Here is a 16,133-nt window from a genome sequence, read left to right on the forward strand (position 1 = left end):
CTGTATAATCCCTCTAGGTTAAGATCCAAAAGCCCAAGAAAGGAAGGTCAAGAAGTGCCTCTTAGAAAATAAAAAGGTGTTTGCTAATGACTCTCTTCACAGAACATCTCTGCATGGTGAAAGAATGTCTTATTTAAAGGAAATTAAAGGATAACTAATATGGTAGACCAACAACAAAATTACCAAAACTTAACAATCACAAAATACCAAACTTCAAAAACCAATCAAGTTTTCCCAATTCCTTTACACGTATTTGTCCACTTCATAGAAATATCGTGTTTTCTTCTTTTTCTCAGCTGACAAACATACTCAAAACCTCTGGGCCAGAACAACATCCAGGAAATCACCTAGTCCTGCCTCATAGTTCACAAATGAAAAGGATGAAGCACAAAGATTGAAAAAAAAAAAAAAAAAAATTGGGATCCCTGGGTGGCGCAGCGGTTTGGCGCCTGCCTTTGGCCCAGAGCGCGATCCTGGAAACCCGGGATCGAATCCCACATCGGGCTCCCAGTGCATGGAGCCTGCTTCTCCCTCTGCCTATGTCTCTGCCTTTCTCTCTCTCTCTGTGACTATCATAAATAAAAAATTTAAAAAAAAATTATCTATGGGTTAGTCCTATCCCTTTTAACAAAATGTCCTCTTTTCTGAAACTATAAAATTTTGAAAACACAACTACCTGCAAAGGCAGATGAAAAAGCCTACCGAAAAGAGATCCAAGATGAAAAACATGAAATTACAGGAGTAATCATCAGAGTCCTATTAACGCAATCAATGTTTATTGGACAATCATCCATGCCAGATCTTGTTACCATGGACATAAAAATAAAATAAACAAGTATATCCTCAAGTAGTTAACGCTACAGTTTGGGAGAGAAAAAATATATTAACATAAAACTCTGTAATGTGGTTAAATGCAGATATTACAGATAAGCACAAGCTTCAACACTGGCCTGAAAAAGGAAGGCGGTGACCAACTTGGACGGCAAGAATCAAGGACTTCACAAAAGGAAAGGATTCTTGAACTGGAGACTGCTTGACAGATATGAGGGAGAACAATATTCGGGACAGAGCATGTGCAAAGCCTTGCAACAGCTTGAAGTGTTGGGGAAAATGGTTTCATGTAACCAAAGCTATGTGTAGAAGGGAATGGAGAGGCAGGCATTGGGTTTTGGACTTTTTCATCTACATACTGGGGAAATGTGCCAGCAGGTTCGATAACCCAAGGGAGCAATAGCATTGAAGTTTGCATTTACAAAGGATAGTTCTTAGCAGCAGTGTGGAAGAGAGGCTGAAGAGAGAGGGACACTAGTGAAAAGCAGGCCTGTCTACAGACTTGTAGTAGAAAAAAGGCAAGCGATAATGACCTAAAATAATTACCCAAAGCCCACCCAGATCCCTCCCTAAGTAATACATCCATATAACCAAAATCTACTAGTTACTTTGCATTAATCTCTTTAAAGGACCTAAACACATTTAACACACCAGATGAGACCAGGACCCTCCTCCTATCGCTCTCCCACACGCCCCCAAGTAAAACACACGTGGTCCTCATTCAAATAAATACCAGTGTTTCTTTTTTTAGCACAGCCCAGGACACCATCATTCCTCCAGTTACATACGCCAGAAATCTCAAAGACATCCAACACACCTCTACTCTGCAGGAGCGTTATCCAATATAGACCACCAAGTCTCACTGGCTTGACCCTCTAACTTTTCACCATCTCCAATACCTCAGACCAAGTTGTCACCTCTTGCCTGAACTAAAAAAACTGCCTAATCTCTATCTTCTAATATTACTTCATGTTGTTACCAGAATTATGGAAATTGTTTTAGTACAAATTTGAGTTATCACTACATTCCCCCCACTCTACCATTCCCCCCACTTATAATCCCTGTGAGATAAAAACAAAATTCCTTAGTCAACCTAGAAACCAGCACCACACTCATGAGATTACTTTAACATTAAATGTTTCAGGTTCCCTCCTGCCACAGGATCTTTGTAAATACATGCAGCGCCTACTGCAGTTTTCTTTCCTTTTCACCTAGGAAACTTCTCATTCTTAGAAAATCTTAGTCCAATTGTGTCTTCCCTGAGCAGATCAAAGTCCTCAATTTTATGTTTTCATAGCCCTACACACCTCTTCAGAGCTACAGTTCCTTTTTGCTGATTACCTGACTGGTGTCTCTCTCTCCGACTGGGACTGCTGCATGAAAAACAAAGATAGTGTTTTATTCAAAACTGTACTTCTAACACTTACTCAATACTTCTACATTGCAGAAATTCAAATCTTTATTGTATAATTAAATGAATTAAAATGAATAAATTTAAAAGCAGAGTTGTTTTAAAGGAGACAGATTCAAAAATTATCTCTGGGATGTAGAAATACAGATTTTAATTAGCAGATATACAGAGTATTTCTAATATAAATAATCACGATGCCACCAAAAAATTAAAAATATGGAAGACAAGTAAGCTTGGGTTATAAAAAAAAAAAAATCCATCTGGGATATACCAAGTTTGAAATGTCTGAGTCAAGGGGTGCTTGGGTGGCTCAGTCGGTTTAGTATCTGACTCTTAATTTTGGCTCAGGTCATCATCTCAGGGTTGTGAGACCAAACCTCATGTGGGGTTTCTAGCCTGTTTAAGACTCTCTCTCCCCTTCTGTCCCATACTCCCCCAAAAACTGAGTCAAAATTCAAATCCAGATAGTCAGCAAGCAATTCTAAAACTGACTCTGTAAAGTCTTAATTAAAATACAAATTTGAGTGTGAACCAACAGGTGCAAAGATAGAGCAAGAGAAGGTGAAGCCATCAAAAACCAGGAGACTGAAGAAGCAAAGTTCACAGAGATAAAAAACCAAATCAGAATCTCAGAAATATTAGCAATTAAGAAAAAGCCCATAAATGAGACAATAAAGAGAGCAAAAAAGAAAATTAGAAGACAATTACATAGAAGTCAAAAGAATTGTTTTTAAAAAGAGGAACTGTTAATAATGTAAAGTGCCACAGAGATATGAATTGGAAATGATCAATGCGATCAGCAAGCAATAAGCAGTGAGGACAGAATACTACAGGGGACAAGAGGTGAGAAACTAAACTAAACAGTGCACACGGACAATTTTTCCAATAAGTCTGACTGCAAAAGAAATGAGGGGCAGGGAGGGACATATACCAGAAGGAGTTGGGAGTCAAGTACTTTGTTTATTTGCTTTTACAATGAAAGACTTATGTGTACTTGTATGTTTAAAGGAAGAAGCCGGTGGTTGAAAACATGAGAGGGAAAATATCTGAGGGAACATGGTCTAAGTATGAGTCATGAGGGATTTTACCTTAACCAACAAAAACAGCAGAACAAACAAGCTTGGATAGGAGAAGGGTTTTTCTTTCTTGGGGGCGGGGGGGGGGGGGGGGGAGTGGAGTATAGATGTGTAAAGATGCAACAGGTGTTAAAAGAGAAGACAGCACATCATGGAAGACCGTAAATACCACACTAAAAAATATATATATATATATATATATTTATCTATTTTTGATCCAATAGATTTGGATCCAGTGGGCAATCAAGAGCTACTTGAGAGCTTTTAAGGAATGGAGTAATAAGATGTCATCTGTGGCCCAGAGAAGGGGGAAATCACCCTAGGGATCCGATGAAGCCACTGTGAAATAAGAGCTGATCTGAAAGACCTAAAAATATGCCAAATATCTACCAAGAGTAGAAGAACTCTACATCCTCACTTGTACTTCTCAGTATTATGTTGCTATTCAAAGATGTTCTGGCTGACATCACAGGTTTCTTGGTTCCTCAGAGAGCTTAATTTTCTTTATTCGCTTGATTTTGTTATGGGCCACCTTTAACAGAATGGTTCTGGTCTATTTTCCTTTCTCTGATTACTAGGAGGAAGAATACATTCACATTTTATTTTAGCATTTTCTAAATTTCCTTCTTCCAACTTTTCTCCAAAACCACTAGTAGGTAGGAAAAATAAAACATATAATACAATGGAAAAAAATGCTGTAATAGTAAAACTATAACAGCACAAAGAAACCATCTCTCAGATATAATATCAAATTTCAAATCTGAATTCTAGGTCAAATTACTGACAGTGTTTAAACAAAATTTGGTAATACCTACCTCTTTTTCTTTACTAATCCGACAAAAGAGCTACCTTAGAATTCATTACACCATTATAAAAGCACCTTCATAGGTTAACAACTGTATAAATAAACAAAATTTTTAATAAAATAGAGATATTAGAAAAATGTATTAAACTGGTATATGTTTCTCCATAATTGTGCAAAGTGCTGATAATTCCTATCAAGATGATTGCTATGCATATGACAGAAAAATTCACCACCTATTCTCAAAATGATTAAACGAGTCACTATTGGAGAAACGATCTCCGTCAAGTGTAGAGTTCAAAAGAATTCAAATAAGCCTACAAAAAAGATAAAGAATTTAGCAAACTATCCTTTAACACACTTAACTAAAAACTACAGATGATTTAGGGCAAGTCAGAATGAAATGACTATATATCATCATCAAACTAAGGATAAGGAGACTGTGGATTCTAAATAAGTCTCCTCACTTAGTGTTGAACTGTGCTTTGGAATATGGAGAGGTTTCCATCAAAGCAAATTATTTACCTTTGACTAGAAAAAGAACATTAGGAAGAAGGGAATCAAATGACATCAAAGGTCATCTCTCCTAATTCACCCTACCCCTCCTATTCCCCAATCCTCCCCATTATCCCACCCTGGAACAGAAAAGCACAGTTCAAACCACTAAGTATAAGCCACACATTCTCGGGGATCCTTGGGTGACTCAGTGGTTTAGCACCTGCCTTTGGCCCGGGGCTGATCCTGGAGTCCCGGGATCGAGTCCCACATCGGGCTCCTGCATGGAGCCTGCTTTAAGAGAGAAAATAAATAAATAAGCCACACATTCTCTTACATCAGTAGTTGAGTAAACAACCACTCCCTTGCCCATCCCTTTCCCCCCACCCCCCAAATGAAAATAAGCCTCTTCCAAGAAACCTGGGGGTTTCTTCATACCAGTCCTGCCTCTGTTAATAGCACCTATGTGCCTTTGGTCTCCCTCACAAGTCTGAGTTCTTCAAGGACAAAGAAAAAACCTAACACGTTTCACTGTTTTACTGGACGCTTTCTCTATTAAACTACAAACTGTACATCTTTTCCCACCTTGTTTAGTACTGAATCCCCAAATATAATCTGATAACTGTTGAATTACTTAGTTGAATACTCTTAATTAAATATAGGGATGGCACAAAGCTTTCAGTAAGTGTTCACTAAGTGGCCCAACCAAATATGTCTTCATAAACTTTTCAGTGAAATACATTTTTAAAAGTCAATTTTAAAAAGTGGTCACTGATATCCAAACTTTTAAAAATGGTCATTGTGAATTATTTTCATTCATAACACAAGAAAAACTTGTTCCATAATCATGACTAATAACTCTTCAGTAACTAAAATAATGTAATATATGAACGTTATTGTATGGGTTCTGAGTTGTTTCTTTAGCTTGCTTCTCCACTATTATTAGTCTCTTACTATGGCAACATGACAACTTCTCTAGGGAGAAAGCTTCAAATTCTGCGCACATTTTCTGGCCTAAAGCCGGTTGCAAAGGCTTCTAAAGTCCCTAAAGGTAATACACGCATGGACATCCACCAGTAGAGGAAATTTCCTCTGTAAACTCAGCCTGTCAAAAAGTAAAAGCAAAAATTCTTTTAACTTCTCAAAAGCACACACACCATTACAGAGGTTACGATAAATCCCTCCAGTCAAAAATAATCTAAGTAAGGTAATTTTCATGATTCCCCAAAGGTGCTTTTTCCTTTCAGCTAAAGCCATGTGAAACGCCACACACGTCAACTTGTTCCGGTAAGATACACTTAGTGCCCCTCAAATTATTGGAGTTGTCTTAAAACCAAATCCTTACTGAACAAGCAGCTCACATTCCCAATTCAAAGAAATCTGCAAATGTCCTAAAAAGCTTGCAAGATAAAGGACCTATCTACTACTCTCATAAATGCCAGGAAACAATATTTTAAAATCTCTAAAACTATTCAAAGCGTTGTCTATGGAAAGCTTTTGTTTTCCCTTTGGACTCAATCTCGTACAACAATAAAGGATTTAATTTGTTGTAAGCACTGGAATGGCTACACGCCTCGCAAACACCGCTCCCCTCAGAGCCGCTCAAACAAGATCGTGAATCTTCCAAAAGGCGATTCACTTTACGCGTTAAACCAAGACGGGAAGGAATCCGCTTTCCCTGTCGGAACTGCCCAGGCCTCCGGCATTCCTAAAAAGAAACCAGCCTAACTCTCTTCCCTGACGTACCCTGCACTCTGAACACCACCGGGGCCAAGAGCCGCCTCGGATTGCTCGGGGATCACCAAGTCGGACCGCTGGTTCACCACAGCATCGCTGCGAAGTGCACCCAGGGCGCTCCAGAGCCGACGGACACCTGAGCAGCCTCCCCGTAAACCAGAAACCTAAAGGCAGAGCCCCGCACCCTGGAGCTTCCGCAGCACAAGGGCTGAGCTGACAAGCAGAGCGAGAGCGCCCGGCAGGTGGGCCCGCGGGAAGGAGAGCCCAGATGCCGTCCCGGAGAACCAGGAAGGCGTCTACTCTTCACCTACTACTCTCCGCCCGCGGGCTGACGCACAGCTTTCCTGCCCGCACGCGCCTGGGTCTCGGCCAGCACCGCCGGGTCGGTCCTAACTGGAGGACTTCACGGGCTTCTCCGCCTCCCCGCAGCGCCTCGAACCCGACAGCCCCATCCCCTCCCAGCGACACGGTGGGCGGCAGCCCCTGTGCGGGGCGCGGGGCGCGGGGCGCGGGGCGCGGGGCGCGGGGCGGCTCCACCCAGCCGCTGCTCCCGGACCCGCGTCCCGGGCCTCCCACCGCCGCTGACAGCCGGCGCCACCCCCGGGGCCCCCGCGCGCCCGCAGCGGACCCAGCGCAGGCTCAAGGGCCACCGCCCACCCGCCCCCTCCCAGACGACGCCCGACGGGCCGCGGGGGCCAAGGACGCAGCCCCGCGAGGCCAGCGGCGCGGGCAGCCCCCGGGAGGCGCCCCCGCGGGACCGCAAGATGGCGGCGGCGGCGGCGGCAGGGCCGGGCCCCTCCGCCTCGCCCCGGCCGGCGCGCGCAGGGAGACGCGAGCGGGCGCGGGCGGGCGCGGGCCGAGCGCGGGCCGGGCGCGGGGCCGGAGGCCGAGGGCCGGAGCGGGCGCCGCCGAGAATGGAGAGTGCGGGGCGTGGGGGAGGGGACGCTCCCTCGCGGCCGGCCGCCGACCTTCCCTCGACCCCCCAGCGGCCCCCAGTCTGGCCGCCCGCCCGCCCGCCCGCCCCACCCGGACAGCTGCCCTCCCCCTGCCTACCTTTGAATTTGAGGTCGGTGGGCGGGTCGAGGACCAGGATCTGCTCGTGCTTCGCCATGGCCCCGGAGGCGGACGCCATCGGAGAGACAGCGCAGAGCGGGGGCGCGCCCGCGGCGGCGGTTTGCTGGCTGGGGGCGGGGGGCGGCGGCGGCGGCGGCGGCGGCTCGGCCGAGCTCTACGATGGGGCCGGCTCACGGCGCCCGAACCCCCGACGCCTGCCGCTCTGTGGCCGGACCCCTGGGCCGCCCGCTGGGTCAGCAGCTCCGGACCTCACAACTGACTCAACCCCACACCAGCCGCCGCGGCCACGCGCACTGCGATCCTCGGCACCCCACGTGACGGCCTCTGCGTGCTTACGTGCGCGCCCCGGCGGCCGGGGGCCCCTAGCGCCCGTCCCGCCCTCCAGTCCTGCCCTGCGCGGCGCCGGCCACTGCGCCTGCGCGCTCGGGGCCTCGCGGCCGCTCGGAGCTCGAACTGTCAAGGGAACGGGTGTGGATGGAGGGCGGAGCGAAGCCCCGTGGCAGCGACGCGGTGTGCACCGCGGGGCGGGAGGGCGCAATCCTCGCTCACGTTTAGTTCCGACGGCGAAGCTGGAGAACCGGCTGTTAGCAGCGCATTACTGTCTTCCAAGTGGGAACGCTTAAGAGAAGGAGAAAGTAGTCAGGCTCACTCACTACAACTCCCGGCATGCCCGTGGGGCCCGGTCTTTTTGCGGCACTGCGTGATGCTTGCCGGGAGTTGTAGTACTGGCTGTGGGTGGGCGGGAAGGGTGATGAGGTCCGTTGGAGGCGCTTGGGGTGGGCCGGCTGACAGCCGTTTTTGGCTCTCAGCGTCTCGTCTGCGCTGAAAAACAAAAAAATTTAAAAAAAAAAAAATTTAAAAAAAACTTTTGAAAACTGACCTGAGGTCCCCCGCCTAGAAATATAAAACCAAGATTTCTGAAATTTCTAAGTCCACCCATCCCTCTACATTCTCCGTCGTTTTCCAGCGGAACGTCTGCCGCTTCCTGAATTGCATCCAGCGATGCGGAGCCGACGGAGGAAGCTGCCCCGGGTCAGGAAGCCGCCGCCGTCGGGGAGCCCTGACGAAGCACCCTTACCCAGCTGCAAGTGGGGGTCCCCACCCACCCCGTTGGGTTGCGGGCGCCTGGTCTTCGGTTTTGTCAAGTGACGGGCCCAAGCCACGTTGTCGTGTTGGAAGCGAGTTCGGCGGATGGTCAAACTGAGCGAGGGAGGAAAACCCCGGGAGCGAAGGTGTGACGGTGGATGTGCCGCGACTGAGCCTGAGGTGCGGCGGGCACCGGAGCCCCCAGGAGGCGCCGCAGAGGAGCGGCGGGGCAGCCGCGTTGGTCCGGAATGAGCGTGGGCACGAGGGCGGCCTCGACCCGCGCGCTCGGTGCAGCCGCGCCCGTGTGGGGTCAGGCCCTGAGGCGGCGCCCGCGGCGGACGCTACCTCCGACGGGCACGCAGCCTAAGCCGTGAGAGCCTCGTTCGAAAGTGCGTTCTAATTTCCCCTTTCCTCGGATTTCTTTTCTTTTTTTTTTTTTTTTTTCCCCCTTGGATTTATTTTCGTTCACGAAATTTATCTTGAGATTTCAGTCATCGTCCAGGGACAATACCACAACTGGGCGTTTGTCAAGAGAGGCTGACGACCACCGCGTGGGACGGGGTCTCACACGCGATCAGCGTGAGGAGACGGCCCGTCGGCGGCCACAGACGCCGGGTTTCCGTGGGCAGATTCGCCTGGGCTGAACCGGCTGCTCCGCCGCCAGATGGACTTCGTCGCCCCGACCGACCGACCGGAGAGCGTCTGAGGATCCCGGCCCGCGTGCTGCGGAAGTTCCCGCGCACTCCCCAGGCGCCGGCGGCTCGCGTTCGCCCTGAATTCCATGGGAAGGCTGAAGTGCATATGCTCCAGTTTTCCAGCCTGATGAAGCAGCCCGGGCCTATTTTTAAGCCATGACCTTTGAAATCGACTGTTTTTGTCTCCTCGAGGTGACTTCAGATATCATATAGTCTTAAACCTCTATGAGAATTTAAATATCTGGTCATCTGAGAATACCTGAAACATCTTTGGAATAATTCCTCTGTTCCTGTTTTAGAGCACTGCATTGATAATGATTCAGAGTTCTCCCGAATCATCGTATCCCTCATTGAACAGTTCACTATTGAAGAGGTTTCTGCTTTGGTATTTATTAACGTCTTCTAGCAGTTCAAAGAGCTTTACAGACATCGTCACACCCTTCTCAGAACTACCAAATAACAGCAAGTTGTACTTTTATTGTCAAATATGGGGATGAAAACACAGGTGAGAGCATCTCACGACAGTAACAGAGCTAAACTTGAGAAGGGGAGTTGCCCGATTTTCCATCCTGTGCATTTTTGTTTTTCCCAAAGCCCTAATGCAACGACAACTGAAAGTGATTAAGACAAATTAAAATGTAATTGGTCTGTGTGTTGTTTGACATTTAAGTTAGGAATGGAGAAAGGTGGAGCCTAATGTTTACTGTTTGCTCTTACGTTGATTAATGTAGCACATGAAGTTCTCTTAAAGTATTGGCAAATATATATACAGAATACATATATACATGTATATGCATACTCAATTATATGTATACTTATGTATATATTACATATATACAACTATACACATATACATATGTGTATACAATTATATATGTGTATACAATTATACATATGTATAATGTATACAATATGTATACTATATATGTATACAATTATATAGATATATATATACACACACACTCAAACATATTTCTCTAGCTACTAAGAAGTTTTTATGAGTCCAAGGAGTATGAAGTCCTTGAATATTACTTCAATCTACTTGAATCACTAGTGGTATTCACCTTTGGACAGATTATCTCCCAGGTTTGGCAAGGATAAAAAAAAAGGTACCAGTACAAATGGTAACAAAGTATAACCATCTTCTCCGTAGTTAAACATGTTAAACTTTACTTTATAAAAGTACTATGTAATTATGAATTTGTATGTGATCAGGCCTCTGTGTAATACAACTCAGTAAACATTTAAATGAGCATACTTGCAATAAACACTGAGGCTGTAAAGCATACAGAATAAGAGTACTGGCCTTGGGTCTGAACTGCTGGGTTTAAGTCCTGTTTACCATTGTATGGTCTTAGCAGCTTACTTCACCTCTCTATGCCTGCTCTATCTACATCTGTAAACTGGGGAGAATAATAATACCTACATCTGAGGTTTGTTGTGAGAATTAAATGAGTTAATGCACACGAAGAGCTTAGGGTAGTGCCTGGATCCAGCATTGTTACCTTATATATGCTAAATGTTAAATTATGACTGTGTGCCTGGCATCGTGGTAAGTGCTGGTGGTATAGTGGTGAGCCAATAGACATGGTCGCTGCTCCTGTAGGGCTATATTCAAGCAGAAGAGATAAACATGAAGCTTCTCCTTTGCAGCTATTATTCTGTTCTTTTTTTTTTTTTTTTTTTAATTTTTATTTATTTATGATAGTCACACAGAGAGAGAGAGAGAGAGAGACAGAGACATAGGCAGAAGGAGAAGCAGGCTCCATGCACCGGGAGCCCGACGTGGGATTCGATCCCGGGTCTCCAGGATCGTACCCTGGGCCAAAGGCAGGCGCCAAACCGCTGCGCCACCCAGGGATCCCCTATTATTCTGTTCTTAAAATAAGTTTGAGTAGTGAGATACACTCAGACGAGACTTAAAAGTTAGACATGAGACCAAGGCCAGCTTTCTGCAGCCTCTGGCTGTTTCTCTGCTGAGACAAACGCCCCAAGACTTGAAGTTTTCTGCATCAGCATTCCAGCTTCCATTTACTGACTTCCTGGATCTCAAGAGACCGTCAGTTGTTGCAGGTCAGCAGAAGCAGTGGCCCCCCTTCTTGGATCCAGCTTCCCAATCCCCAGGTCAGAGGCAAAAGATACAGCCTCAGAGGCAGCAGCTGCCCAGGTGGGGCAGTTCAGTCCTGCCCTGGAGTCATTCCTGGGGAGCCTAATCAAGAACCTGCTCCTCCACGTCCCCCTCAATTTTCTAAGCACCTAATTCTCTTCGTTGTGTTCTTTCAGGTTACGTTGTTGGATAATTGCAGAGAATGAGGCATCAAGGAAGCCAAGAGTGGATCAGGAAGGAGGTCAATAGGGTGGAAATCTGCTGAGCCATTCTAGAAGGCAAGAACTGCAAACCACTCTCCTGACTGAGTAACAGGATGCTGAGGGTAAAACAGGAATAAAGCAGTCACTGCACACAAGGATCTGCCTAAAACAGAGAGATACGATAATTAGAGACTAATCACAAACTACAATATGTACGAGGCCAGAAAGTATCACAGGGATGCAATATCATGTAAATGTGGATTTGTTGGTAGTACTTATTGTAGCACATTTGTAAGACTTCAGTGAGAAATATAGATTCCAAAAGAAGGCAGATGGGCGCTTCACCAGATAAAATCAAGGCTGGATGAAGAGTTAGAAAAAAAAGACTCAATCTTGGGGATTTTTCTTTTTATAACCACTTAAAGCAGTTAAAACTGTAAGATTAATCATCTTTGTTTATGAAAAATCACTTGAAGAATATGTGTTTTCTCAATTAATCTTTCATACTGTAAAAGCAGTGTGTGCCATTGTAACAAATGACATAATCCAAAAAAAGCATATGGACAGAAAGTTTCTTCCTACACTTCCCAATTTCTACTCCACTTACTCCACTTACAGTAACCAGTTTAACTGCCTGAGTTGTGTATCACTCTAACTTTATCTATACTTATAAAAACATAGCTAGTTTGCTTTTTTGGTGTACTTTTTTAACATGAATTCTAACATATTACCAGACCATTGCTTTATTCACTTTACAGTGTATTATCTGGCCAGGTCAATAGGCAGAGACCTAACTCAGTCTTTTAACAGCTAACTCCATAGAATAGATGACCCTACTATAGAACCACTTGTTCCATTATTGATCAACATGTAAATTGATCTAGGCTTTTATCACAACCAATAGCACAGCAATAAACATCCTTATGTGCATATCTTTATCATATAATACTTTTATATCCACAAGGAGATTTCCAGTGGTGGGACCACTGAATCGCAGATACTTCCTATTTCAATATATATTGCATACTTTTTATCCAAAGGGTTGTAACAATTCACTCCTCCATCAAACACATACTGAGGATGTCTGTCTCCCATGTTGTCATCAGGTACTAGGTCCCACTCCATGTCAGCAGCTGAAGGAGGGGCATATTTAAGTATCCTCAGACTGTTTGGATCAACAGTTTGGTTTCCATATTGAATCTATCCTTACTTATTGAACTATCTTCTTTCCATGCTCATTTCACTTCTCTGGATTGCAAAGGTGAGGGCACCTGTAGGCAACCAGATTCTTGGCAGTTCTTGATGTGTTTTCTCCCACAAATACAGTTCTTAAAGGCAACCAAACTCATAGAAAGATGCCTGTGAACCTAAAATCCACATTTGACACCTTGCCTGACTTCTCATAGTCTGTGAACACACGGACTTCTTCGAATACCCCTAATGAAACCTAGAGTAGACGAGGGGTGAACAACACAGATCTGGACATCAGACAGACTGGAATTCAGACTCCATCACTTTTTGTCCTGTTGTGCAATTAAACACTATGGCCCTGTCTATAAAATGGCAACAACACATCCTGTATTTCATATTGCCTATGCCTACTTTAAATGGTAGAATCTGCATAAGTGCCTGGCATAGTGCTTGGCATTTAATGATTGTTACGTGACTGTTCACAAAATTTGATATCTCCTTTGAAATATAAACCATACATACGTAAATTATTAGACAAACCCACTGCCAAATGTTGTTTTCTTAATGAGAAGAAACTTTTATTAACTGGAAATAATTTTCCAGGATATCCTGAAGATAATGAGGATTCTTTTTTTTTGCTTTCCTTTATTCCAGTTGCTGGTTGATGGCTTGTTTGGGGCCAAGTCCTGTGGTGTAGGCTAGGGCAGACACAAAGAAGGCTAATCCTTAATTTCAATCCAGAAGAAGTTGATGATTTTACAGGACTTCAGCAAGTATAATCTAATGTGTGATGGTGTGGTGTACTTTAAAAGAAGAAACTGAAAGGAATTATGGAAGAATTCTAATAGGAGTGATCAAGTCCCAGAGAGTTAGGAAATGTTTTGCAGATACCTGACCATTTCAAGATTGTTGCATTTTTTATGTCTAGGTACATATAAATACACACACACACACACACACACACACACACCCTTTCTAAGATTTTCTGTGAGAACTTTTATTATTTTTCTTTTGGAAAAAATATTTATTTGAGGGAGAGAGAAAGAGAGAATATGAGTTGGGGGAAGGGCAGAGGGAGAAGCAGACTGAGCAGGGATTCCCAATGGGATGTGCAGGGCTCCATCCCAGGACCCTGAGATCATGACCTGAACCGAAGGCAGACGTGCTACCAGGTGGCCCAATATTTATTTTTTTCCGAAGGGTGTTTTTTTGCTCATTTTGGGGTAAATACATACAACGGAATATTATTCAGCCTTCAAAAGGAAATTCTGATGCAGGCTACAATACTACTGAATCTTGAAGGCATTATGCTAAGTGCAATAAGCCCAACACAAAAGAACAAATACAGTGTGATTCCACTTCTGTGACACACCATTAAGTGGTGAAACTCATAGAGACAGAAAGTAAAAGTGGTGGCCAGGGGCTGGGGGAGTAGGAATGGGGAGTTAGTGTTCCATGGTTACAGAATTTCTGTTTGGAAAGATAAAAAAAAAATTCTGTAGATGGATGGTGGTGATACTGCAAAACAGTATGTGCTTAATACCACTGAACTTTACACTTAAAAATGGTTTAAATGCAAATTTTATGTGAGGTATATTGTACCCAATAAAATAAAAGAATAAAAATTTTTGTTTTTATTTGTAAAAACGAATGCTTGTTCATTTCATTCTGTCACTGTGTTCTTGCTGTCTTCTTGTATTTCAATAGCTTTTCTGACCTTACCTGTCCTGGCCATTTTAAGCACTAGCTCAGGGATCAGAGTTCTGGCTTATTCAAATCTGGGTTCAATTTTTGTATCATTTACATGGGGATAATAAAACCATATAGCTCACAGGATTGTTGTGAAAACTAAAGCGGCAATACTTATAAATACCTGAACACAATACCTGGCACACGTAAGTGCTCAATATTACTGTTACTTACTGTTATTTACTTCATCATCGCTCATTCAGAGGCAAGCGTGAGTGTCCATTTTTGGTAAATAACTAGGAACATCGATTTATGTGAAGAAAGTAAAATAAATCAAGAAATTGAATTGTCCCACTGTAAACTCAATAGAACTCTAACTAATTCCTTCCAAAAAAAATTCTCTTTAGGCATCCCATTGAGCTTGCTCCTGGTGCTTTCACAGAAGTTTGGATTATATTAAGTAAGTTCTTAATCATTACATTAAAAAATAGAAATATTAATCTATTTGAGGATCACTTTTTTGATTGCAGAGATTAAGGAAAACCAGTGGGTTAAGCCTAGGGGCCAAATGGAAGATAGGGATCCAGTGATTAAATAAATACTCAACCTGAGACCTAACCAGTTGCCAGTCAGGAATCTGAAAAGGTCAGTATAAAGGCAAATATGATGTGTTCACCCACCACAACCATTGTTGGTGCAAGGTGGAGTGGGGGTGGCAGGCATAGAGTGAACGGTTCACTCAAGCCAGTTGAGGGTGCCTGGACTTCACTGACTCATTCATTTAGATGGTTTGTGCCAAGAAATATGTAAGTCGAGTAGATAGCACGACATCATAGAGGAAGTGTTCCACACTGTAGGTATTCTAGGTACTGCACTGAGTGCGATGGTCTTTGTAGTTTATTTATAAGCCATTGTCAGTTTGTATCATATTTGAAAGAAGTTGTGTAGATTTAATTTTATTTAGATGCAATTACATGGCCGTGGAAGCTTGTTGAATTGATTGAGCTGCTTCCTCAGATTGAGTGCTCTATTTAGAATTAAAGTCTTCGGGAAATTTATCATAGCCTCAATGGTTCACACGATTTTACTTTCTCACAGATGTGATAAAAATGCTTGAACTCTTGGAAAAACACACACATTGCCTAATTTTTTTTTTTCACATTCTATTTCTCTCCTGTCAACTTCCTTTACATGACTGTTCCACCAATGCTGGCACATGCTGGCAAAGAATAAGCCCTGCAGATATCAGACCTACAGCATCCATCCTCATTTCTGGCCAGTTTCACTTATCCCCACAACTGCACTCTGTGGTCAGGGACGAGAGTCAGCATTTGAACCGACCCACCCGGCTGTCCCTTGCCCAACTTCCTTACCAAAAGAAGGTAATTTGAAGCAACTCGAACAAATAAATCAGCACAAAGCAACTGGAATGTAGTTTATCCTATTTTTTTATCTGGTTGAAAATCAACAGAATCACAGATTTGGAAGAATTGTAAAACCGAAGAATGGAAATGAAGTTGAAATTTTAGTGTGTATGAATCGTACTTTGTGTTTCTATAGTGACGTAGAAAGTGCAATCTAGATAATGTCTGGTTATTAACACATCAGTCTTAACCAGAGTGGTTCAATTTCAGAAGAAATACATTAAGCTGAAATTAGACTACGCTCACCAAGAAGACTTAGTAACCATGCCATTTTGGAAAGGAGTATATAAATCCCAGAACTGTCTGGCAATG

General features: G+C 43.9%; 1 protein-coding gene across 5 annotated transcripts in view; it reads right to left on the reverse strand.

Moving 5' to 3' along the window:
* The window catches only part of VAPA (VAMP associated protein A), a 45,185-nt gene extending 37,458 nt beyond the window's left edge, over nucleotides 1-7,727 (reverse strand). For 2 of the 5 annotated variants that reach the window (XM_072828704.1, XM_072828701.1), the window contains exons 1-2: nucleotides 3,709-3,800; nucleotides 2,173-2,204 (exon numbers count right to left, since the gene is read on the reverse strand). In XM_072828704.1, the coding sequence (XP_072684805.1) occupies nucleotides 2,173-2,204; nucleotides 3,709-3,785 (109 nt within the window). In that variant the 5' untranslated portion in view covers nucleotides 3,786-3,800. Of the gene's footprint in view, nucleotides 1-2,172; nucleotides 2,205-3,708; nucleotides 3,801-4,842; nucleotides 4,907-7,405 lie in introns of those variants that run through there. The other 3 variants (XM_072828702.1, XM_072828703.1, XM_072828705.1) reach the window with 3 other exon arrangements.
* Between the last annotated feature and the right edge of the window lie 8,406 nt (nucleotides 7,728-16,133).

Source organism: Canis lupus, chromosome 6 (genome assembly GCF_048164855.1).
Source record: "Canis lupus baileyi chromosome 6, mCanLup2.hap1, whole genome shotgun sequence".
In the NCBI taxonomy this organism is placed as follows: domain Eukaryota; kingdom Metazoa; phylum Chordata; class Mammalia; order Carnivora; family Canidae; genus Canis; species Canis lupus.